The sequence below is a fragment of the Alligator mississippiensis genome, chromosome 2 (genome assembly GCF_030867095.1).
Source record: "Alligator mississippiensis isolate rAllMis1 chromosome 2, rAllMis1, whole genome shotgun sequence".
NCBI lineage: Eukaryota > Metazoa > Chordata > Crocodylia > Alligatoridae > Alligator > Alligator mississippiensis.
This window is the reverse complement of record NC_081825.1, coordinates 54272501-54297738: the sequence shown is the minus strand read 5'-3', so window position 1 is coordinate 54297738 and position 25238 is coordinate 54272501. Positions and strand designations below refer to the sequence as shown.

General features: G+C 44.8%; 1 protein-coding gene across 1 annotated transcript in view; it reads left to right on the top strand.

The window, feature by feature from the left end:
* Positions 1 to 9077: 9077 nt before the first annotated feature.
* KCTD8 (potassium channel tetramerization domain containing 8) overlaps positions 9078 to 25238 on the top strand; it is a 197370-nt gene continuing 181209 nt past the window's right edge. Inside the window, exon 1 of the mRNA XM_006266255.3 lies at positions 9078 to 10178. Coding sequence (XP_006266317.1) covers positions 9305 to 10178 — 874 coding nt within the window. The 5' untranslated portion in view covers positions 9078 to 9304. The remainder of the gene's footprint in view (positions 10179 to 25238) is intronic.

The window sequence follows — 25238 nt, the reverse complement described above, 5'->3', positions numbered from 1 at the left end:
TAAAGATGAGGAAAAAAGAAATTTCACAGTCCATTTTTTCAGATGACAAACACAATGACATAAAAAAATCTCATATTCGCCATGCACATTTACTTTAATGAAGAGTTATTTCAATTGAAATATTATTTTAATTAAGCTATATGGACTTAGAAAATGTGCCTGTGTTTTGGTATTATAATGTAGTCTAGGGAATAATATGGGCAACCTCAATCAACCACAGTATAAAAGAACTGACTTTTTTGTCACCTTTATAAATACTTTTGTACTTTAAGGACATATCAACCATTACAGATGTAAATTCAGATGCTCTTTTTAAGAAATAATTCAGGCAAATTCAGTCAGCCTCGGTTTAACAGAGCTTATGTTAAGGGAACCTTTGTAAATACTTCTGGAACGTGAGAACACATCATTAAAGACTGAAACTGCCCTTGAGTAATGAATTTCTAAGCCCTTTCTCTTTAGCCTGGATTGTTAGAGATATCACCAGGTGTTTTGATGAAGATGCATAATCTTTTTGGAATTCTAAAACAATAAAATCATAGTGATGTTTTCAATCATAACCAATATTAGAACAATCAATAACATCTTATATGCTATATGAAGTCCTGACACTCCTGTTTCAAAATTAAACGTGCATATTCTTGTATTCTGATTTCAGTCCCAGCAGAGCAATCCCAGCACTGCGGCTAAACACTCTATATCAGTAATCTAAATGCATAAATAACCATGTTAACCTATAACGCTGTTTAAAGTCCTAATCCTACAATCTCCCACACACATGCCTTCTCACATGAGCAGTTCCAATGTATTTAAAGGATTACTTACCTGAGAAAATTACTTTCATAAGAGCTACATAAAATAAAATACACACAAACTTAAAAAAGTACAAATATTGAATGAATTTTAGCTAGTAAAGGGACACATACAGACAATTTAATAGTAATTTCAGGAGGTTTCTGAAAAACAAGGATAGTAAATGTGATGAAATTCAAACAACATCACTCAGCAGGACTTATGGGCAGGATGACAGAACAAAGACTGTCAAAGTATCTCTTGGAAGACTCTTCCTATAGTACTTATCTTTGCAGCTGGCCAAAAAGAAGATTGAGGGGAAAATACTAAGCAACACCTAAGAGTTATAATATGAATTACCTGCAGTGATAAGGAAGAAGGTAGGACCATGTAATGAGGTCAGATCAGAACCCTGGACCCAGTCCATTCTGAACAGGAGATATAGACAAGTCATCTCTGAAAAGGCATCATCTGCAGCAAGCTCAGACCCTTGGTCCCACCCAATTGGGCTGAATGAAGCATTCAGGGCAGTCAGTCCCCTCAAGTCACAGGCAGCAGGACCCACCTGCTTCAGCCCCTAATAACCAGACTCAGATTGCAGTATCTTTGGCTGGGTAATGGTGAAAGTTCCTAATCTTCCATGCTGGGTTTCTGGTTCTGACTCCAGCTTCTGATTCTGGTAAGGCCTTTGGCATTCCCTGATTCCAGTTCTTGGCTCTTGATTCTGGTTTGACCTTTGGGTCTGGCTTTTGGCTCCTGATCCTTGTTAAACCTTGGCTTACCCTGTCTCAGGCTATGACTTCTGATCCCAGCCTGCTTTGAACTTCTGCTACAGCTCCTGAATCCAGTTTTGATGCCAGAACCCTGTGTACCCCTGGCTCCCTGGGGAACTCATCTGGACTACCCCAGTCCTGATTCACTAACAGATGGGGTGGCACCTTAGAGACTTTCTCATTTAAAAAATCTCTAAGCTTTTATCCTAACCTGCCTATTGCCTGATTTCAGACCACTGCAGCTAACTGCCTGTCTCAGCAATGACAAAAATATTCCCTTGACCAAAATAAGTAGGGCCAAAATGACAATGGCCAAGGCCTTGTAGGGCTCATCTATACTGCAACGGCAACAAGTGCCAAGACTAAAGGGCCCAGACACCCCCATCCTGCACACCCACAGGCATTGCTGTAACCCAGAAGCTCATTTGAGCGAACAATCAGGGGAGGGGAGGGGCATCTCCTGCAAATGCTCTTGAGCCCTTGGTTTGTAGTGTACTTGAGAGCAGCCATTGTAGATAAGCTATAAGTGGCCTTGCTGGTATACTTCCAGGTTTGGATACATAGATATGCTGAGTCAGGAGTACCATTACCAATAGTAATATGGTGATGAATTTTGGGAAGAAAAATAAAAAATACAAATACAAAATGGGTGATGCCTGGCTGGATGGCAATGCTATGCAGAAGACTCTAGGAGTCTTGGTAGATCACAGACTCAGTCTGAGTCTGAAGTGTGCTGTAGCTGCACAAAAGCTGTTTGTGGTTTGTGGTTTCACTAGAAGCATTAAGTGCAAATGCAGGAGGTGATAGTACCTCTTTACTTGGCACTGGCTAGGCACTCATCTAGAGTATTGGCACTTGGCACTCATCTAGAGCATTGTGTGCAGTTTGGGACTCCACAATTTAAAAAAAGGGCATGTAGAAGGTAGAGTCCAGGCGCAGGAGGCAAAAATAATAAAGGACTTGGAAGGCAAGCCTTATGAGGAGAGGTTGAAAGAAATAGGCATGCTCATTTTGCAGAAAAGGCATTTAAGAAGGGACATGATAGAAGCCTGCAGATATCCAAAGGGCTGTCACAAAAAGGAGTGAAAACACCATTTTTTCTCTTGCTGCAGAGAGTAGGAAATGACTTGAAGTTGTAGCAAAGCAGTTTTAGATTGGCTTTCAGGAAAAGACATCTTCACTGTTAGAGTAGTGAGGCAGTGGAATAGACTGGCTAGGGAAGTTGTGGATTCACCAACATTGGAGATGGTCAAGAAGAGCTTGACTAAGTATGGGTCAAGGATGATCTAGCAGTAGCTATGGCTATGTTCTGCTATGGATATGTCTTGTACTTCTAGGCTTTTCTGTTGACAAATGGGGCTGGAAATTTTTACTGTTCCTACATGTGTTGGGAGGGAAGAGGGAAGGGGAGAGGTGATAGTTTACCTTCCTCAGAAGCATGTGGGTGTTGGCTGCAGCCAAGACTGGGGATTTTGACTAGCGTGTACTAATGTGCCTACTGGGACTAAAACCGAGAGGCTCCTGGCTAGAGGGCCTTGCCCTTCCACTCAGGGCCAGAGATTGCCATATTTGGGGTTAGGAAGGTACTTTACCCCTTGGCCAGATTGGTACAGATGTCTACATGAGACACTGATAGAGCAATTGTTACTGTGCAATCATTTAGTATTTGCATACACAAGTACTAAATGACTGTGTGGTAACTGGAGTTATTGTGCAGTAATGTCCCTGCACAGCTTTTTTGTGATGCTGACTGCACAGTAGCTCGTTACTACTGCGCAGTAGTAATGAGCTACTATGCAAACAGTGACTTGGGTAGACATGGTCACTGTGAGAGTTTTTGCTGTCCTCTGTACTGGGGGCGGGGAGGAAGAGGAGTGGGCAGAGAAAGCATGGTCCTCCTCCTTGGATCTCGCCACCCTATTTTAACAGACCTTGCAGCATCAGGACATTGGTTGCCATAGTCTGTCTGCTGTACCTGCAGCAGGTTAGGGTGTTATGCCTTGTGGTTGTGTGTCAGGTTATACTAATAGTGTAGCTTAGTATTAATAAACTACTGACAACTGTAATTTTACTAACAGGCTAGACAAAGATATTTATAAGATGTTTTGGATAAGGATGATCCTGCATCTGGTGTGCATTTGGACTAGATAAGCTCCAGAGGTTGCTTCCAACCCATCTTTTCTATGATTTCATGATTCTATGAACATTAGGGCTGTGCGAAGCTTCGGAGAGAGCTTCGGATCCGGAGAAGCTTTGGATGCTTCGGGGTCTGAAGCAGCACATCTGGGTCAAAGTGCTGGCCTTGTTAGGCTTCCCAAAGCAGTTCGGAGCTTCCAAAGAGCTTCGGAGCCACCTCGGAGCCACCTTGGAGATCCAGCCATAGGGTATAATGGGGAAACAATAAAATATCTATGGCTTTGTTGTTTTTTGTCTGATTTAGATTAAATTTTCAGGGATGTTAGATTCTGCAGAGAAGATGAAGCTTTCCAAGTTTCAAGAAGATCAATACAGGGGTTTGGGGGGAACTGTACCCCAAATTGTTGAAAGCAAAATTCCTGTCACGTCTAGGCATTACAACATAACAGGGTAAAAACTGCAGGGATGGTAGCCCTTACTGAGGCCACAAATCCTGCCAAGTTTCAAGATCAGTGCAGGGGACTGGGGGTAACTGTATGCCAAATTGTTGAAAGCAAAACTCCTGTCACGTCTATGTGTTATAACATAGCAGGGTGAAAGCTGCAGGGATGGTAGCTGTTGCTAAGGCCACAAAGCCTGCCAAGTTTCAAGATCAGTGCAGGGGTTTGGGGGGAACTGCCCCTCAAGCTGTGGACAAGCAAAACTCACGCCATGGGTGCTGTGGGACTGACTGTGTCTGTCTTGGGGTGGGGAGGGGAGACACTGCTGCAGACCTGGCTGCTAAACTGCTGTGTTACCAGGTACCAATCAATCAATCCTGATTCACTCAGGGACCAGGGACTCAGGGACCAGCTCAATACACAGGACCTAGCTACTACATAATGACTTTACAAGCATCAATTAGCACCTACAAAACCAGGCTAAGGAGAGGAAAGAATCAATACAGACAATCAACTGTCCCAAGACAGACAGAGTCTTGGCAAGGGTTTTGCTTGTCAGCAGCTAGGGGTGCAGGGCCCCAGACCCCCCCCTGCACCAATCTCCTCGACAGCTGGCTGGCATCATGGCCATAGCAGGGGCCACCAACCCTGCAGCTGTCACCCTGCTGCACCTTAACACACGCAGTGTCACCCATGGCACGAGTTTTAATTGTCCACAGCTTGAGGTGCAGTTCCCCCCAAACCCCTATACCGATCTCCTTGAAACTTGGCAGGCTTTATGGCCTCAGTAAGAGCTACCACCCCTTCAGTTTTGACCCCCCTGTGTTGTAACATATAGCTGTGACATGAGTTTGGCTTTCAAGAATTTGGGGTACAGTTCCCCCAAACCCCTGCACTGTTCTTCTTGAAACTTGGCAGGTTTCATAGTCCCACCAGAAGCTACAATCTCTGCAAGTTACATCCAATTCAGACAAAAAACAACCAAGTTATAGATATTTCATTGATTCCCCATTATACACTATGGCTGGATCTCCGAGGCGGCTCCGAAGCTTTGGAGCTGCTTTGGCCGGATCGAGGCAGAAACCCGGTCCGGAGCTCCGGATTGGATCCTGGACATTCGAAGCAGCTGGATCCGAAGCCGGATCGGATCACTGCTGACTCACACAGGCCTAATGAACGTGCTTGTGTAACTGTAATAAATTAAATCGGCAATTAACTTCATTGTAATATAATTCCACAATATCCATGCCATTTTTCTGGAATGATACCTTTGGAATATAATAAAAAATAATCTAATATACTTATCAGGTGATTTCTTTATTAAGTATACAGCCATACAAATGTGTCACATTTATCATGCAGTCAAAGTCTCAAATGATTAAGTGCTCTTTGGGCCTAAGTGCTCTAACACACTGGCAATATTTTCATTGACTTCAGTGAAAGCAGGCCACGGGATAAGACCACTCATTGAGAAGTGTAAGTTACTTGTCTATGATGATTATGAAGTTTCTGTTGTTTGTTTTTGTCAGGACCTATTATCCAACATCCAACTGGCCTCTCTTTTTCTCCTGAAATATGCATGGAGTTTTTTGTTGTTAGGGTTTTGTTTGCGTGTTTATTTCTTTTTTGGCTCTATTTTGAAACTATACATGGAAGAGTAAAGTTGGCTATACTCCATTTCATTTTACCGAATTAAATTCAAATAAAACCACTGAAGATAGTAATTACCTTGGATAATAGTAGTGAATGCATATTACAATTAACATCTTTAGAACATTTACTTTAATGTTGATTGCTGTTGAGAAACAAAGTAATTTTTGTTAAGAAAAAAACGTATTTCCAGATATTTAAGTATTTACTTAACTGTAAATCTAGTTACATTTGAGCTTTTTGAAATGTCAACAAATTACAAAATAAAGACATTTTAAGTAAGCTTTAACTTAAAATAAAAATCACTGAATGAGCAATATGCTGGCCAGAAGCAGGTTTTTTCACTCATAGTATATCCTGTTTTAATTTCAAACCTGGCACATCTGAGTAGAAGTAAAGAAAGACTTTTACCTACAAGTAGTAAGCAAAATAGCACTTATGTGAATAAGGATATAAGTCATGGCAAAACTTTGCTAGTACCAGTTTGAACTTAATTCATAGGATGTATGACTGATATGAGTGTAGTGACAGTATGAGATTATGCATTTGTTTGGATTGAGTTAACATGTAGAGGAGCAGCCCAGGAATGCAATTTGCAAAGCAGTGAACAAACATATAACAAATAGATGTTTCTCTCCCAACAGATTCTGCACGTGCTGTCTCCGCCATTCTTAGTAACTGTGCTCTCCTGGAAGTTTGCAAGAGGTTTTATCATTGATTCTACTGGGAGCAGGTTCAGCCTTCAGTACCTGCATTCTGTGCACAGAAGATACCCTGAGCCAATTAGATGTGGGCCAGGCAAGTGTGATGGAGAAGAGACTACTGGGTGTTATGTTTAAGAATTAATAGGGGTCTGCCCCTCAGCACTGATTGTTGGCAAGGCCCTGCACTTTGGTACTGATTGGTGGAGAGACCTGGGGGTAGGGGAGGGATGAGAGGGTGGTCTCCATCTTGATTGCTGTCTGCAGTTTGTGTGGCCCTGTCCCTCAATGCTGATTGGCAAAGAGACCCCAGTGGGATGAGAGGTGGCTGCCATATTTATTGCAGTCTGCCCTTCATGCGGCCCTGCCCCTTGGCGCTGATTGTCAAACAGGCCCTTGGAGGGAGGAGCACTGAGGGGGGCAGCAGCTATCTTGTCTGCTGCCATTCGTGCTGCCCTGCCAGCCAGCACCTTTCTCTCCTGGCAGTGAGGATCACAGGCTCCCACTGGGAAGCCAGCATTTTAGTTTTATTAAGGTTTCTTTTGTTGTTGATTTTGCAGATTTTGCAGACAATCCTGTATTTCACAAAACTGCAATTTAAGTAGGTCCTTAAAAATTATTTAAATGATTGAGGCACTTGCAGAACACAGGAAGTGAGGAATGGAGTCTCTCTCCTTGCTAATAATTCTGAGAAAGACTGTTAACACCTATCTTACCTATATCTGTACACTTTTATGTTGGTGCCAAAGAAACTGGCTGAACTTGGGGAAGTTCACACAATGAACAATCTGACTGTACATTGTTCAAGTTAACTATCCCTACAAGCCCAGAGCAAACATAACTAAAGACACTAGAGGCCAAATTGTTAAACATGTAAGGAGGCTGCTGGAGTTGTACCAACTTGGAAGGAAGCTGAGGAAAAGATGGACTGTTTCTGTAATGGTGGCTTGAGGCACTTCACAAGGCATGAATAAACCTCTGGGAAATAGAGGAATTAGTAGTCCTTATTAGATTTCAGTCATACACCGCACAGTCATATACTGCACAGTGCAGCATCCCAGCTATTTCATGTTTCAGTCCTCAGTCTTTTAAAGAGAGATCAACAATTACACTACATGACACAAGGCAGTGAAATCTTAGCCTCTTTGGAATCAATAGCAACATGCCTACTAACTACAGAAAGGCCTAGATTTCACCCAGGAGTTGGGACAAAACAATGCAATTTGGTTTCACTTGTGGCCTGAAGGCAGGTGTATGTAAAAAAAGAACTTATGAACAAACCAACTCCCTGCCTCCCATATGCACATGGGTTGAATGCTGATGTTCATGAGTGTTTCAGACACAATAACCAGGAAACAGCGGAAAGGACAGGGAATCATATTCCATTTCTTGTGCTGTTACCTTTTCAGAAATGCATTTTCAGGGTCACTAATCAGTTTTCCACACTCAGACAGTGGCCAAGACCATGCGAAGTGTAAAAGAATGCTTAGACATATCGGTAATTTAATGCAAGCATTTTCACTCCCAGCCACTCCTTACTTTTGTAAACAGAGAAGTTTGCTTTTCTAATGATCCTCCCCCATCTTTGTAGTGCAGATGCCAAGTGATCGTTATCCTGTGACAGCTAGATGAGAAATACTAAAAAAAAAGAAGGTAAAAGTGAGATCCACTTGGAACCTGCTGATTTTTCATGGCCAAATCCTCAAATCCCGTTGCTTAAATGGAAAGCCAGTCTATCTCCTGCTAGTGCACAGAAACACCTCAATGCTTTTAAAAACACCAATGTGGCATGTAGCCTTTGGCATTTGGGGGATTGAGCCAAAGGTACTCCTTTTTATCCACACAAGATACTTCTTGTTATCCAAACAAGATACTGCTTCTTTTAGGTTTTTAAATCTGAAAGCTTGCTAAAGATTTTTTTTTCCAACTATTTAAGTTGGTCTTTCATCCAAAGAACCTTGTCTGCTTGTTATCCAGACATGCATCCCAGCAGGACAGATTGCAAGCATATTAAGTGGAGACTTGGATCCAACTGAGTTTTGGCTCAAGCTCCACAAATCCCATTGTTTAAATAGAGCACACCTCTATCTCCTAAGCACTCAAAGGCAGGTGGGAACTGCACTTGGCACCTGCATCTTGATGGACCGTGGCACTTCGGGTGCCCCAACTGCCCAGAGTCTCCTGTCTAACCAGAGAGCGCGTGCGGATCCCCCACCATGGGCAGCCCGGGTGCAAAGAGCAGAGCCGGCTCTCAGATCTGGAACCTGGCAGGCGTTGCCCTAACCAGCAATTTCTAGCATCGGGGCAGAGGAGGGGGGCTGGCCCTTCCAGTCTCAGCGGGGGGACATCTGCCATCACCTGATGGGGTGAAAAACCCCGGAGGCCTTTATTTATCTGTCACCTGCTGGAACCTGCTCGCAGCCTGGCTGACCCCGCAGGGCTTCCGCTGGATGGGGATCGGCGCGGAGCGTCGGAGGGATGCTGGCGCTGGCGGAAGGCAGCAGCGCCCCCGCCCCCCTTTCCCCTTTAAGTGCCAGCTGTTTGCAAAGTTGCAGCCACTTCTCGGGCTTGACGTCAGCGCGGCTTCCCCGAGCCGCCGGGCTGGGGCAGAGCAGCGGCGGCAGCGGCAGCGCGCGGATGGAGCCGGGGGGCCGCGCCGCTGCGAGCTAGCGGGGCTCCGCCTGCCGCCGCCGGGGAAGGACGGAGGCGGGCGGGCGGGCGGGCGGGAGGCTGCCCGCCCCGTCCCCGTCCCCGTCCCCGTCCCCATCCCCGTCCCGCCATGGGGCAGTGAGCGGCGCTGCGGGCCGGGAGCATGGCTCTGAAGGATGCGGGCGGAGGCGGCGCCGGCCCCATCCTGCCCATCAGCGACATGGTGTCGGCGGCGGCGGCGGCGGCGGCGCCCGGCTCGCCCTTCCCCGAGGTGGTGGAGCTGAACGTGGGCGGGCAGGTGTACGTGACCAAGCACTCCACGCTGCTGAGCGTGCCGGACAGCACCCTGGCCAGCATGTTCGCGCCGGGCCGCGCCGGCCGGGGCGCGGCGGGCCGGGACCTGCCGAGGGACAGCCGCGCGCGCTTCTTCATCGACCGCGACGGCTTCCTCTTCAGGTACGTGCTGGATTACCTGCGCGACAAGCAGCTGGCGCTGCCCGAGCACTTCCCGGAGAAGGAGCGGCTGCTGCGCGAGGCCGAGTACTTCCAGCTGGCCGAGCTGGTCAAGCTGCTGGCGCCCAAGGTGGCCAAGCAGAGCTCGCTCAACGACGAGGGCTGCCAGAGCGACCTGGAGGACAGCGCCTCGCAGGGCAGCGGCGACCCGCGGCAGGCGGCGGCGCGGGACAAGCGCTCCGGCTTCCTCACCGTGGGCTACCGCGGCTCGGCCACGGCGCTGCGGGACAACCAGGCGGACGCCAAGTTCCGGCGCGTGGCCCGCATCATGGTGTGCGGCCGCATCGCGCTGGCCAAGGAGGTCTTCGGCGACACGCTCAACGAGAGCCGCGACCCCGACCGCCCGCCCGACAAGTACACGGCGCGCTTCTACCTCAAGTTCACCTACCTGGAGCAGGCCTTCGACCGCCTCTCCGAGGCCGGCTTCCACATGGTGGCCTGCAACTCCAGCGGCGCCGCCGCCTTCGTGCCGCACTACCGCGACGACAAGATCTGGAGCAGCTACACCGAGTACATCTTCTTCCGTGAGTCCCGCGCCGGCCCCCGGCCCCGGCCCCGGCCCCAGGCTTTGCGCCGTGCTAGGCAGGCTGCAGAGCTCGGGACCAAACCCGTGCCAGCCTCCCGGCCAGCCGCGCGTTGCTCCAGGGTGCCCCGCGCTGCTCGCAGCCCCGTGAGCCCGCAGGCTGCCGCCACGCACCGCCGGCCCTTCCTGACCTGTTGGGCTCGGTCCTGGCAGCAGGAGAAGGGCTCCAGCATTTGGTTGTTTGTTTTTTCCCCCGAAAAAAAAGAGCGCAAACTGAAGAGCTGGCGCCTTCCAAGGTGCCTCGAGGCGGCGGGGAGGGGGCTTGAGTCTAAAAAAACGAGGGGGTTGAGAAGATATGCCCTCTCCACAAGGTCTTGGCATTCTTCTTCTAGGTAGAAACAGAGCTAGGGGGGCACCCTGGGTCTTTCCTAACTTTGCCCTGCCCTGCCCTGCCTTCCCCCTTCCTTTGCCCTGCTCCTTTTTTTCCACTTTGCTGGGACACAGGAAAGGAATCACTCAATGGGCTCCTCTGAAGTGTCCCCCCGCTCCTCTCCGCGCCGCCAAAACCACCCCAAGTGCGGTGCTGCGGTTGACGAAGGTTGAATCTCTTCTGCTTCTACTTTGCTGGGACCAGATGCCGTTGTCTTGCTGAATAGCCCCCTCCCCACCCCCCGCCTCCATGCCCATGCTCGTGCCCATCGCTGCTTTCTCCAGCCCTGTGAATAAATGAAGCGGGGATGGGGGAGGGGGTACTTTATTTATTTATTTACATGTTTATCTCCCTCCCGTGCAAAAGGCTGGACGTGCTAAGTGCAAGGAGAAGGGTCGGCTCAGGAGCTCGCCTGTTTCAGCACCCTGGAGAGGGGGGGGGGTCTCGTTGTCTGCCCCCCTCCCCCCCCGACTCCTTATAGCTCCACGGTGCTTTGGAAAGCTTTGCCCCACACCTCAGAAAGCCTCGTCCTCTCCCGTCTGAGGCTGTCAGTCCCCAGCTTTGCCTTTCTCTGTCTCTAAGGTGTGCGTGTGTTTGGAGAGGGGGGTGGTGGATGATGTCTCCTGGCTTTGAGCGTTTCAACGGTTTGGCTTAAGCGAGGCTTAAAACGCCAGGCTCAAGGCAGGCGAGGGTTTCCAGCTTTGCTCGCTGCATTTCTTCCCGGTCGCATGAACTACAAAGTCAACGGGCTCCATCCAGCCACATGCGTTCAGTGCAGGATAGAGCAGAAAAGCGACGAGGGCATCAATTCCCCTCAAGTGTATGAGAGTGCCTGTCTCTTATCAGGAGCCCATTACTCCTTTCTAGTTTGCTGTGCCTCTCTCTGCTGACTTCAGGCAGCTTGCAGGTGGCAGCATCAACTGTAGATGGAAGGTAGACTGCACCAGTAGCTAGGGCAGTGACTAGAGAACAAGTTGGGCTAATGAAAAAAACAGCTGGATTTAAAAAAAATGTTGTTTAGCAAAGATTTTTCTTTCAAAGACATGGGGAGCTTTGAAATTAAAAAAAGATATATGTTTGGAGGGTTGAGTTAAAGCCAGTGGAAGAGATGATTGTTGTTTCCCCTGCGTTTGTGGGCTTCACACTTTTTGGGGTGGGGGGAATGGTTTAGTAAAATGTCTGCCTCTGTAGATAGGTGTAGGTGCAACCACTCTTAACTTCATCAGGAGTAGGACTGAGTAGAAGCAATGTGCCTTGGGTAGGCGGCTGTAGCTGGAGATGATATTTTATAGAGTCGATAGAAACCACTGAAGTCTCTCACAGGGGAAAACAAGAATTTACTCTGTGATGGAAGTGGCGGGCACTGTTGTGGGGAACAGCTTTATATATCTTTTGATGTGATAATTAGCTTTATTATAACAGCATGTATTTAAAAAAAAATCAGTTATGAAATCTATCAAACTATGGTGCCTTTAGCTTGGGAAATATAAATGAAGAGAGGTAGCAGCCTTTCATTTTACTTTTCTGGATTGAGTTTGTAAATTATACTTTCTGGGTGCATTTGTTGCAGGAAGTATAAAAAGTTTTTTTCAAAATATTAGAAAGTCCTGATTTTTGTTACTAAGACTGCTAAGGATATTCAAAGATCCGCCCCTCCCCCTCCATAAATAGTTTCCCAAATAGGCAATAATAATTAGTTTTGTTTGTTTGATGTTCATGTTTTGCTTTGAATTTGTTATGGCAATTGTATTACTGCATAGAACAGTGCACCACTTGAAATCATTAGTTCAAATTAATCCTGGGTGTAACTCCATGGACTTCAGTGAAAATATTCCAGAGAGTAATTCAATGTATTACATGATTTTTGTTATAAATTGGTGAAAAATATTTTATGCATTTTTTCCAGTTTGTTTAGTTTGTGCATTTATCAAAACTTTGGGGGGTTTTCCTGCAGGGTTTTTCCTGAAATTAGTTTTCCTATTGTTTGTGGGGTCTTTTTTACACAGCCTGAAGGAGTAAGAAAATTGGGAGAGTGACAGTCAATGAAGCTACTTTTAAAAATATGTTTTTGTGGCTGGTTAAATTTAATATTTATGAATCTTTTTACCACTTAATATATTTTAATGGGATAGTTTGCCTTGTTACCTTGCTTTAAAATTGTAAAGGGAAGTTTGTATTTGGCCTCTTCACAGGCGTACAGTGGGAGAGGTGGCTATCCTTTGTACCCTTGCCTTTGTAACCTGTACCATGATCATAGAGGCTGCTCAAGGTTTATGTTTCTGCTGACACCTAGACTTTAAAAAATGAGTGGGAAACTGGTAATGTCCTTGTCCCAAGTCTTCACACACCAGTAGAAGTGGCTGGGCTCAGAGACAAATGGGCACTTTGCAAGAGTGACATAACAGTCACAATACTCTTTGCATAACTACAGGAGGAACAGTGTTTGGTGCAAGGCTAATGTTTCCTAGAACTCCCTCCCAGTGAGCAGCTACAGATTGCCTACTATTGGCCTTTGTCCTAAAAGAGTTGAGCCCTGAATAAATATAAGTGCTTTTAGTCCATATCAGAGTGTTGTGCTATACAAGTAAGAAACCTAATTTTGTTACACTTTCATAATTAAACAAAATCATTTAGTTATGACATAGTCATGTTGCTCTGAGATTTAACATCTTCAAAGAAGGGCAATATTTAGTAGCTGGATGCTACTTGTATATAAATAGTCGCACAGTATTCTCTCTTTGAAGGTAATTCCTAAGGCTTTGTAAACTCCTCTTTTTTTTTTCTTAAAAAAAAAAGTAGATTGCATATTAATCCACTAGTTGCACAAGAAACCTACTGTTCACCAGCTTCCTTCATACCAAATACTGCTTTCAGATATATGTATTATATTCCCATTGGGAGCTACTGATATAAGTTTGGATGCAGAATCAGCCTTCAAGCTGTGACATACAGTATACGTGAAGGTGTCAGTTCCACCAGTTGACAAACTTGCTGTGAAATCTCTAATATTGCTGTATGTATTAGTTTGAAATATCCAGTTACTAGATTTTTTAAAACAAGAATAAAACAAGAATTAGTTTCATAGTTTGCTAAAAAAATAATTCACTTTGCTCTGTGTTATTGTAGTTATGGATTACTTATTCATAATTTGGCTGACTTTTTTGGATTCAAGATCCAAAAGTTGTTTAACGCTGCTCACTCTGAGATTATGTTTCAGTCAGTGGCAATATGTCCATATCTCTTGTACATATCAGGTTCTTTACCCCCAGTGGTGTGTAAGCTAATAAAGTATGTATTGATTATTTCATTTACCTAAATACGTGCTACATAGTTTGTATTTACATTTAACATATGGCTTAGCTCTGAAAAGGGTTCTACTATAAAAATTACAAGCTGTATTTATTTGGTGATTTTAAAATGTATGTGGGCAGTATTTATTTGTTTATGCTGGCATTGCAAAAAGTATATAGCATTATTTATTTCCTGAGACCTCAGATGGAAACCCCACTTGCATTTAAACTTGGAAGTTACCTGCCCTCTCAGGATGACATCAGGGTGATTCAGCTTGGCAAGTGTAATAATGAATGCTCATTAGGAAGCATAATAATGAATGCTCATTGAGTTTGGGAAGAGAGAGAAAAAGGGCCCCTCAGTAGCTGTTTCCCTGCAGCATGCTTGAAGTTGTCATCCAAATATGTGGATTAATTGAGTATTTGTGCATAATATGATGGTCATTGCTCTAATTCTAATCTCATCCTAAAAAAATAAGATTTCCATCCTGAATATAGAAAGAGCTGCCTAGAATCACTACTCTTTACTTCAAATGGTTGCAACAAACTCAGGGCAGACATCCTCCTGCTAGGTGGTCACTTTCTGTGAAAGGGTACAATATATTTTTGACCTCTGTTTGACTTGATGCTGTTGTGTAATATAGGATCTCCTGCACTTGCTATTACTGTACATTTTTTCAGAAAACATAATTGGTCTTAATGGCTCTCACATTTAACATCTGCTACTCAATCTGACTTATGGGTGTTGAAAGTGTGGCGCTCAGCTGGAAGCTTTCTCTTCTGAGTTGACATGTTTATTGTAAGAGGGAAGCAGAACTGCCACATGAGAAACTTGGAAACCTTTTCTGTTTTGACATTCTTGTTTTATGTGTAACATTTTTTTCTGTTTTCTTCTTCCCTACTTTTATTTGTAACAAATGACCATGAATTTATGCTGCTTATTTTCCACCTGAAGTCATAGCTCTCTGTGAGATTATTTTGGTTGCTGTGGAAATTGTCACAAAAAAGCAATAATGACTTCATAATCAGCAGGGAACAAGTAGCAGGAAAAAATGCATTTTTAAGAAATAAATAAATAGTGCATTTTCATTAAAAAAAAATCCTTTTTATTTAATAGAGAAGAAAAACAGAAATTGACCTGTTAAAGGGGGTAAAAAAATTGCTACAAATTCCAAAGTGTCAGCTGCTCTTCAAGTGCTAAATCTATCTCACGCCCTACTTGAGTAGCTGGAGATCAGCAAAGATCTTCAGACTCCTTCTCTCAGGCCACAGAGTTAGATCAAAGCCAGTCTCTGATCAAAAGGTTAAAAGAGACTATCTCTAACCTGGCTTTTGTTCTGCTGTCAGGGAAACCACCATGTTCCTAAGCAGTGAAGGCTGGATTTGGATGGGCCAGTTTATACAATATCCTCAGTGTTGTTTCCTCAAAAGAAAAATGATTTTCTGTTGAACAGTACAGAGTAACATTTTGCCTGGAAACATATAGGAATGTCACTTGCAAATCAAGGGAAGTGATTCTTCCATTCTATTCAGCATTCTACTGCAACCATTTTTGGGCCCCACCCTTCAAGATAGATGTGGACAGTTTGGAAAGTGTCCAGCGCAGAGCAACAAAAGTGATTAGGGGCCTGAGAGGCAAGACTTATGAGGAACAGCTGAAAGAACTAGGGTTATTTAGCCTGAGGAAGAGAAGACTGAGGAGGGGATTTAATAAGAGTCTTCAAATACCTGAAGGATGATTACAGAGAAGACGGAGATGAGCTTTTCTCTATGGCTGTAGGGGTAGGACTAGGAGCAATGGCCTCATGCTTCAGTAGGGAAATTTTAGATTGGAGATGAGGAAGAACTTTCTGATTACGAGGGTGTTCAAACATTGTAACAGGCTGTCTAGAGAAGCTGTGGAATCTCCATGTCTGTAAGTTTTCAAGAGCAGGTTAGACAGATACTTGGATGAGATGGTTTAGTCAAGGATGATCATGCCCCGATCTGGGGGCTGCACTAGATGACCTTGTGAGGTCCCCTCCAGCTGTACTTTCCTATGATCCTATGAGGTCATAGCTGAGGTTGCTGGTTTTTGATGGTTTTAACTACTTTGCCTGCCTGTATCTCCAGTTCACACACTACACTTGATCTGAGCCTCAATATGGAAAAATCCAATATTCTGACCATATCGGGATGTAGGCATGTTGTTTCTATTGGGATTGTTGTGCAAGAACTTTCCAAAAGTCTGTGAGGCTGAACACAGTTTTATTAGGTTTTTTATTAGTTTTTTTAGGAGATGGGAGAGGATTTGGATTTTGGTTTTTTTAGAAGATGGGAGAGGATTTTAAAGAATCTATTCAGTCTTTGGGGGCCTGGCTAGCCACTAGCACAACTACAAGCACTTTTAGGACAGCTCTAATTTAGATTTGGTGGCAATGAGCCTATTGGCTAGGATCCAGCCAATCCTTTTCTTATTATTTCTTGAGAACGCACTTTATGGGAAGTCTGAGGAGAGAGAGATTAGCACCATTCTTGTGCTTCTACATCACTTGGGACTCCCTCATACTAAGAGAGTTTCTCTGAGTCATTTCTGTCAGGCTTACAGTATCTTTTTCACCCTGGAGACTCACCAAAAATCTGATGTCTTTTGTTTGAAATAAATAATACATTTTCCATGAATTAAAAAACCCAGCTGATTACAATTCTTAAAAACTGGCTTTTGGGGCGTTCAAAATTCTCTGCAATGAATTATAAAATCACTGTAATAAAGCTTCCTTGTGAAAGGAATAGTGTGGTATTGTTTTAAAGATACTGTATATAAACAAAGTGAGATGGAATATTTCCTCCTTTGAAGTATTCTCAAATAAGTACCTACCAAAAGCATATACATATACATCAGAATTAAATAATGCTCCTCCATCTATTTTTCTAGCTTGATAATCACAAAAAGAGATACTTGATCTTATTACTGATGATATGCAAAATTTCACATCAATTCAGTGAACTAGGATTGGGCCTATAATACATGTCTGCATGCGTTGACATACATTAGTTATCCATTCAGTTTTCATGCTTTTAGCGGTTTCATAGCCATGTATTATTTAGTGTTGAGGTTTGAAACTGCGTTTTGTCATTATTGTTGCAAACAACAAGAGGAAGGTCAGGGAAAGTGTGGGTCCCTTACTGAATGGGAGAGTCAACCTACTGACAAATGGGGAAAAGGCTGAATTACTCAATGCCTTTTTTACCTCAGTCTTCACAGGCTAGGTCAGCTCCCAGACTACTGCATTGGGTGGCACAGTCTGGGGAGAAGGTGAGCAGCCCTCAGTGGTGAAAGAACAGGTTAGGGACTATTTAGAAAAGCTGGATGTGTACAAGTCTGTGGGGCTGGATGCACTGCATCTGAGAGTGCTGAAGGAGTTGTCTGATGTCATTGAAGAGCCACTGGCTATTGTCTTTGAAAACTTGTGGCAATCCGAGGAGGTCCCAGACAATTGGAAAAGGCCAAATATAGTGCCTATATTTAAGAAAGGGAAGGAGGAGGACCCAGGGAACTACAACCTAATCAGCCTCACCTCAGTCCCTGGAAAAATCGTGGAGCAGGTCTACAAGGAATCCATTTCTAAGCACCTGGAGGAGAAGAAAGTAATCAGGAAGAGTCAGAATTAATTCACCAAGTGCAAGTCATCATAGAATCATAGATGTAGGGTCGGAAGGGACCTTGTAGATCTTCAAGTCCGACCCCCTGCCTGGGCAGGAAGAAAACTGGACTCAAATGACCCCAGCCAGGTAGGCATCAAGCCGCTTCTTAAAGACCCCCAGGGTATGAGCCAGCACCACTTCCCTTGGAAGTTGGTTCCAGATCCTAGCCACCCTGACTGTGAAGTAGTTCTTATGGATGTCTAATCTAAACCTACTCTCCAACAACTTGTGGCCATTATTCCTTGTTATCCCAGGGGACGCTAGGGGAAACAAGGTCTCCCCCAAACCTTTCTGGTCCCCCCTAGTGAGTTTATAGATGGTCACCAGGTCCCCCCTCAGCCTTCTCTTGTGAATGCTGAACAGGTTCAGGTCCCGTAGCCTCTCATTGTAGGGTCTGCCCTGCTGTCCCTGGATCATGCGGGTGGCCTTCCTCTAGACCCTCTCAACATTGTCCACATCTCTCTTGAAGTGGGATGCCCAGAACTGGACACAGTACTCCAGCTGTGGCCTGACCAGTGTCGCGTAGAGGGGGAGGATCACCTCCTTGCCCCTACTTGAGATGTACCTGTGGATGCACAATAGGGTACAGTTAGCCCTGCCGACCGTGACCTCGCATTGTCGGCCCGTGTTCATCTTGGAGTCAATGATGACTCCAAGATCCCTTTCTGCCTCTGTGCTTTCAGTAAGTGAGTTTCCCATCTTATAAGTGTGTTGCTGGTTACTACTGCCCAACTGCACTTGTCAGCATTGAAACACATCCTGTTTTTGTTAGCCCACCCCTGCAGCCTATCCAGGTCTTTCTGCAGTCTTTCCTATCCTGCTAACATGCCCACCTCACCCCAAATTTTGGTATCATCAGCAAATTTGAACAGGTTGCTTTTCACCCCATCGTCCAAATCGCTGATAAAGAAATTGAACAGTGCGGGCCCAAGGACCGAGCCCTGGGGGACTCCGCTGCCCACTTCCCCCCAGGTCGAATATGACCCGTCCACCACCACCCACTGAGTACGACCCTTCAGCCAATTTGCAATCCATCTGACTGTGTAGGCATCAATGCCACAGTCACCTAGTTTTTTAATGAGGATGGGGTGGGAGACAGTGTCAAAGGCCTTGCTGAAGTTCAGAAAGACTACATTTACAGCGACACCTGCATCCAAAGCTTTTGTGACCTGATCGTAAAAGGCAGTCAGGTTGGTCTGACATGACCTGCCCCTAATGAAACCATGCTGGTTGCCCTTGAGCATTATCCCCGATGCCGGCCCATCACAGATATGCTCCTTGATGATCTTCTCAAAGAGTTTCCCCAGGATTGAGGTAAGACTGACGGGCCTATAGTTGCCCGGGTCCTCCCTCCTCCCTTTCTTAAAGATGGGGGCCACATTGGCTATCTTCCAATCATCTGGCACCTGGCCCGAGCACCACAAGTGCTTGTAAAGCTGTGCCAAGGGCCCTGCAATAATCCCTGCTAGCTCCCTCAACACCCTGGGGTGGAGAGCATCTGGACCTGCTGATTTGAACATGTCCAGCCCCTCCAGAAGCACTCTAACCCAGTCCTCCTCAACCTTAGGGGAGTCCTAGTCCCTGCACAAGAAAAACGGAGGAAACAGAGGTGAAGAATTTGTTAAAGTCATGCCTCACCAGCCTGGTTGCCTTCTATGATGAGATGACTGGTTGTGTGGATGTGGAAAAAGCAGTGGACATGATATACCTTGACTTTAGCAACGCTTTAGCCTCCCACAGCATTCTTGCAAGCAAGCTAAGGAAGTATGGGTTGGCTGAGCTAAGGAAGTATGGGACTGTGAGATGGATAGAAAGCTGGCTGGATAGTCAGGCTCAATGGGTAGTGTTCAATGGCTTGAGGTCTAGTTGGCAACTGGTATCAAGTGGAGTGCCCCAGGTGTCAGTTCTGGGGCCAGTTTTGTTCAATATCTTCACTAATGATCTGGAAGATGGGATGGATTGCACCCTCAGCAACTTCATGGATGTCACCAAGCTGGGGGGAGTAGTCTGTACATTGGAGGGTAGAGCTAGGATTCAGAGTGACCTAGACCCACTGGGGGATTGGGCCAAAAGAAATCTCATGAAGTTCAACAAGGACAAATGCAAAGTCTAAGTCTTGCACTTAGGATGGAAGAACCCTATGCACTGCTACAAGTGTGGGACCAACTGGCTAAATAGCAGCTCTGCAGAAACAGACAGAGGACAAGAAGCTGGTTATGAGTCAACAGTGTGTCCTTGTTCCCAAGAAGGCTAACAGCAGACTGGGTGGCATTAGTAGGAGTGTTGCAATTAGATTAAAGGAAGTAATTATTGTCCTCTATTCAGCACTGGTGAGGCCATATCTAGAGTACTGTGTCCAGTTCTGGGCCCCCCACTATAGAAAGGATGTGAACAAGTTAGAGAGAGTCCAGCAGATGGCAATGAAAATGGTTAGGGGGCTCTGGCACATGATTTCTGAGGAGAGACTGGGGAAACTGGGCTTATTTAGTCTGGAGAAGAGAAGACTAAGGAGGAATTTAATAGCAGTCTTTAGCTACCTGAAGGGTGGTTCCAAAGAGGATGGAGCTAGAGCGTTCTCAATGGCAGCAAATGACAGAACAAGGAGCAATGATTTAAAGTTGAAACAAAGGAAGTTTCAGTTGGATATTAGGAAAAAACTTTCTCACTAGGAGGGTGGTGAAGCATTGGAAGAGATTACCTAGAGAGGTGGTGGAATCTCCATTCTTGGAGGTTTTAAAGGCGCAGCTCAGTAGATGCCTGGTTGGAATTGTTGGCTACAAATGTCCAACTCGGGATCCTTAAAAATTCTGGTTTATTAGGCGGATTGAAGCACTGTAATGAAGTTAAATCATAGACCTTGGGGCTGGTCCCCACATATACACACACATGCTCACACACACAGTAGCAAGCTACAAGAGTCAGGTATACCTATCCCACAGGTGCTGGAGTCTGCCGTCGATGGCCAGTCGAGGCTTCTTCCAGTGGTGTTATCCTCCAGAAGGGGGTCGCTGGCTGGTCCTTCTGCCTGGACAGGTCGGGTGCTGGTCAAGTTGGAGATCAAGAGGGCGCCGCTGAGGGTCACTTTTCACTGCTTTTTATCTGTCCTTGGCAGACTTTGGTGACTCCCCAGTTTTCAGGTTTGCCCAATCCAGGGGTTGTTGACCCTCATGGGAATTCCCCTCGGTGGCTACTGGATGGCATCTGTCAGCCCCAGGGGTCTTCCGCATGTACATGTAGGTTTGGGAGTCCATTGATGAATTTTGAATAGGGCTCTGGGAGTGGTCGATCCGGAGATATTCAGCCCAAAAGTTGGTCCCCAGCATTGATTAACTCAGACCAGGGCTTCTAGCCCTTGAACAGTGACATTTAGAGATTTCCCGGTTGCTACATTGTCTTTTATTGATTTCTTCTGTTGATTGATCCTTGGTTTTCCTAGGTGTTAACTGCTGCCCGCTACTGTGTTACGCATTCAATCACTGATTCACTCATTCTTTCAGGGGCCCACCTGATACAGGGAAGCAGCAGTTTGATTCCTGCCCTTGTTAATATTGTTACAATGTATAACTTCTGAAACTAAACACATTTAGTTGAAAGTTGAAAGGTGAGGAGTATAAAATACAAGCTACAAAAGTAATGCCATGACACACAAATAGATAAAAATACCAAAATACAAGGGGAGATACAAAATGCGCACACACAAATTTTAAAACACAATTCCTTATCTTAAAGTGAAAGAAAGAGGAAGGAAGAAAAGGTAGAAGAGGAAAAACATATCCAAAGAAGGGAGAGCAACTGCAGGCAAGAGGAAAAGGGGGCTTTCTGCTACAGAATGTTCTAGTTGGGGGTGGCCCTGTTTTAAGCAGGGGTTTGGATTAGACCTCCTGAGGTCCCTTCCAACCTTAATTTTCTGCGGTTCTATGAATAAGCAAACAATACTCTTATGCTCTATTTATTAGTTTTCCTCCTTTCATCCCGATTGGCTTTCAGCTTTTCAAGAGTAGTGAAATACTCCCTAAAAAAAATTAATTGATGCTCAAGAACTCATCACATTTTGTCATAAACAAACTCTTTCAACTGAACTCTTAATTCTGTTAATATTTTATTGGGTAGGAATTGTTATAAATGGTACTAAGAGTTGCAGCAATATTAGCTAATGAATTCCATGGAAATTATTGTTTCATTGAAATGATGTTCCACTTTTAATAAATCATAAGTTGTCCTGTCATCACACTTCTTACTACAAACTGTTCAGAATATTTAATTTTACTCAAATACTCGGGTGCAGCTGTTTGAGTTTTGCCATGGTGGTAGAAGGAAAGATGTTCTGTCACATATATTTTATGAGTATATAAGTAATAATGTGCACACATTGTCAATGTGATGATATTTCGTATGATTAGAGCTGCTATAAAACACTGGCACTATATCAGAGGATATTTTTTAAAAAGAGTCACTTATTGCCAGCTCTATTATGATATTTCATTTATGAGGAGAGAGAGGGAAATTATCAATGCCTATCCATTATGATAGTAGAAATTAAAAAGATGGCTAAGAGATGGCAAACCATATCACCTACATTTTTGCAAAACTAGCTTGTGTACTAATACTTTGTTGAATCTAATTTTTAATGACTAAACGTTGCCATTAGGAGACTATTTCCTAGAACTTTAATTTTTCTATGTCTTGATTTCATTCTTATACTTTGTGATAATGGGAGTTTAAGAGAGGTTCAAATCAATCTGATTATAAGAAAAAACAGATATGGGTCAGCAGGGACAGAAACGCCTGGTAGGAAAAAAAAGATTCCAGCTTATGTCCCCGTTCCACCTCAGGTACAACAATTTCCATGTCTGACATCTTCCTTCTCTTTGGGAGACACACTGAGTCATATGCCATTTTGCCCCACTGCCACCTCCTAGTCATATCAGTTGGGGAAGAATGATTTCACTCTAGAATTTCAATCTGGGTGGCCAGAGAAACCCATGCTAGCAGGACCAAGGGCAAAATCAGCCTTAGCAAACATCACTGGACACAGATAATACAGCATGCTACATTTTTAATATACATTATCTCTACTTACAGGTTGAATAGTTGCTCTCACCCATTCCCACCTCCTTACAATTTGTACGTCAATGCCAAAAACTGCATGTAAATGTACCATTTAGTCATGGAAAATCTCTTCCTGGATAAGAGAGCACAGACAACCAATAGTCCTATTTTTTCCCATGTTATCCATTTATTCCATAAAGGAAGCACTCCTTTGCTAGTCTTTGCTCCCACAAAGTCTACTGTTCCTTCTCATTCACAAAAGACCAATACAGAGACTACTGTAGTGCTTTGGGTTTAGGAGGCAATAACATGGCCATGCCAACCAATAAAAAACTGTTTATATGCATGCAAATGGAGTAAGGGGGGGAAACCAAGTTAGCTTAACTCATTTTCACCTCTTTTTTTGTCCAGACAGACATACTGTTTGCATGTTTGTACCATGTGTAGTCTGAGCTACCACCCTGTTTTGGGACTTTTGGGTGCTACTAGAATATAAATAATAAAAGATACAGAGTTCCTAATAAGTGTACTTTTAGAAAGTATAAAGGGTTCTGATATCACAGTACTGAACTCACTGGAAAATTCTAGATAGCTAGAATACTACTGTACCGCATCCTGACTATTCCTTTGGAATGAATGTAACAGGAAAATTAATTTTATTCAAGTTAGAAGTGGTTAGAAAAGCTCTTTTGTGAATGTGCTGAGGCTTCTCTCCTTTTAAAGGGGGATTATATGATGTGGCATCTGGAATATCAGACACAGAACTTGGGCATTCAGGTGATCCCTTACAGTCCTGGTTCATTTTGGCAGCTGTGTAGGATCACCATTTTTGATGTGTCTGACTTTTTCTTTGTTGACTATTTAAGAAGCTTGTGAACCCAACTGCATTTCTGTAGTTCACTCTCTTGGGGCCGGGAACCTAGTTTGTGTGCATTGCAGAGCTTATTTTGAAGGACTCTAAGGTCTCTTTCTGGATTTTGCCCATTGTACCTATGTTTATACAGGAGGAAAAAGTGATCTGGACAAGTATAGGTCCATTACTCTGACATCAGTAGTATGAATGGCTTGGGAAAATATAAACAAAAATTAAGGTATGATCAATCTTGGGATTGATCAGTAATTTCCATGGCAAATTCAGTGCTATAAAAAGTAAACTGAAGGACATGCGTGTATTAGTTAAAAACAAGATGGTTATAAGCCACCAATATGATACAACCATAAAACAAGTGACTAAGCGAGTGTGGGTGTTTTTACATGTGCTCCAGGAGTGTGTGTATGTTGGGGGAGTGGGGGGAGGGGGGAGGCATTGGGCATTAATTAGAGCAGCTCCAAGAGCCAGTCTAATTAAACCTCCCACAGTGTCTCATGCATCAGCATCCCTTTGAATGAGCTTTAGTTAAAGCACCCCCACCACCATTTTGAAGCATGGGGACACTGATATACAATACTTATAGATTCATAGATTCATAGATGCTAGGGTCAGAAGGGACCTCAATAGATCATTGAGTCCAACACCCTGCACAGGCAGGAAAGAGTGCTCGGTTCAGATGACCCCAGCTAGATGCTTATCTAACCTCCTCTTGAAGACCCCCAGGGTAGGGGAGAGCACCACCTCCCTTGGGAGCCCATTCCAGACCTTGGCCACTCTAACTGTGAAGAAGTTCTTCCTAATGTCTAGTCTACTCTGTGCTAGCTTGTGGCCATTATTTCTTGTAACCCCTGGGGGTGCCTTGGTGAATAAAACCTCACCAATTCCCTTCTGTGCCCCCGTGATGAACTTATAGGCAGCCACAAGGTCACCTCTCAACCTTCTCTTGCGGAGGCTGAAGAGGTCCAGGTGCCCCAGGCTCTCCTCATAGGGCTTGGCCTGCAAGCCCTTAACCATACGAGTGGCCCTTCTCTGGACCCCCTCCAGGTTATCCACATCCCTCTTGAAGTGTGGCACCCAAAACTGCACGCAGTATTCCAACTGCGGTCTGACCAGTGCCCGATAGAGGGGAAGTATCACCTCCTTGGATCTGTTCGTCATGCATCTGTTGCTGCACGATAAAGTGCCATTAGCTTTTCTGATGGCTTCGTCACACTGCCGACTCATGTTCATCTTGGAGTCCACTAGGACTCCAAGATCCCTTTCCGCTTCCGTGTCACCAAGCAAGTCATTTCCTAGGCTGTAGGTGTGCTGGACATTTTTCCTCCCTAGGTGCAGCACTTTGCATTTCTCCTTGTTGAATTGCCTTCTGTTGTTTTCTGCCCATATGTCCAACCTGTCCAGGTCTGCTTGTAGTTGTTCCCTGCCCTCCTGCGTGTTCACTTCTCCCCGCAGTTTTGTGTCATCTGCAAACTTGGACAGAGTACACTTCACTCCCTCGTCCAAGTTGCTGATGAAGATATTGAAGAGTATCGGTCCAAGGATCGAGCCCTGCGGGACCCCACTGCCCACACCCTTACAGGTTGATACCGACCCATCCACTACGACTCTCTGGGTGTGACCCTCTAGCCAATTCGCTACCCACCGGACTTTGTAGTCATCTAAGTCACAGCCTCTTAACTTGTTTACCAGTATGGTGTGGGATACCATATTGAAGGCCTTCCTGAAGTCTAACTTGGA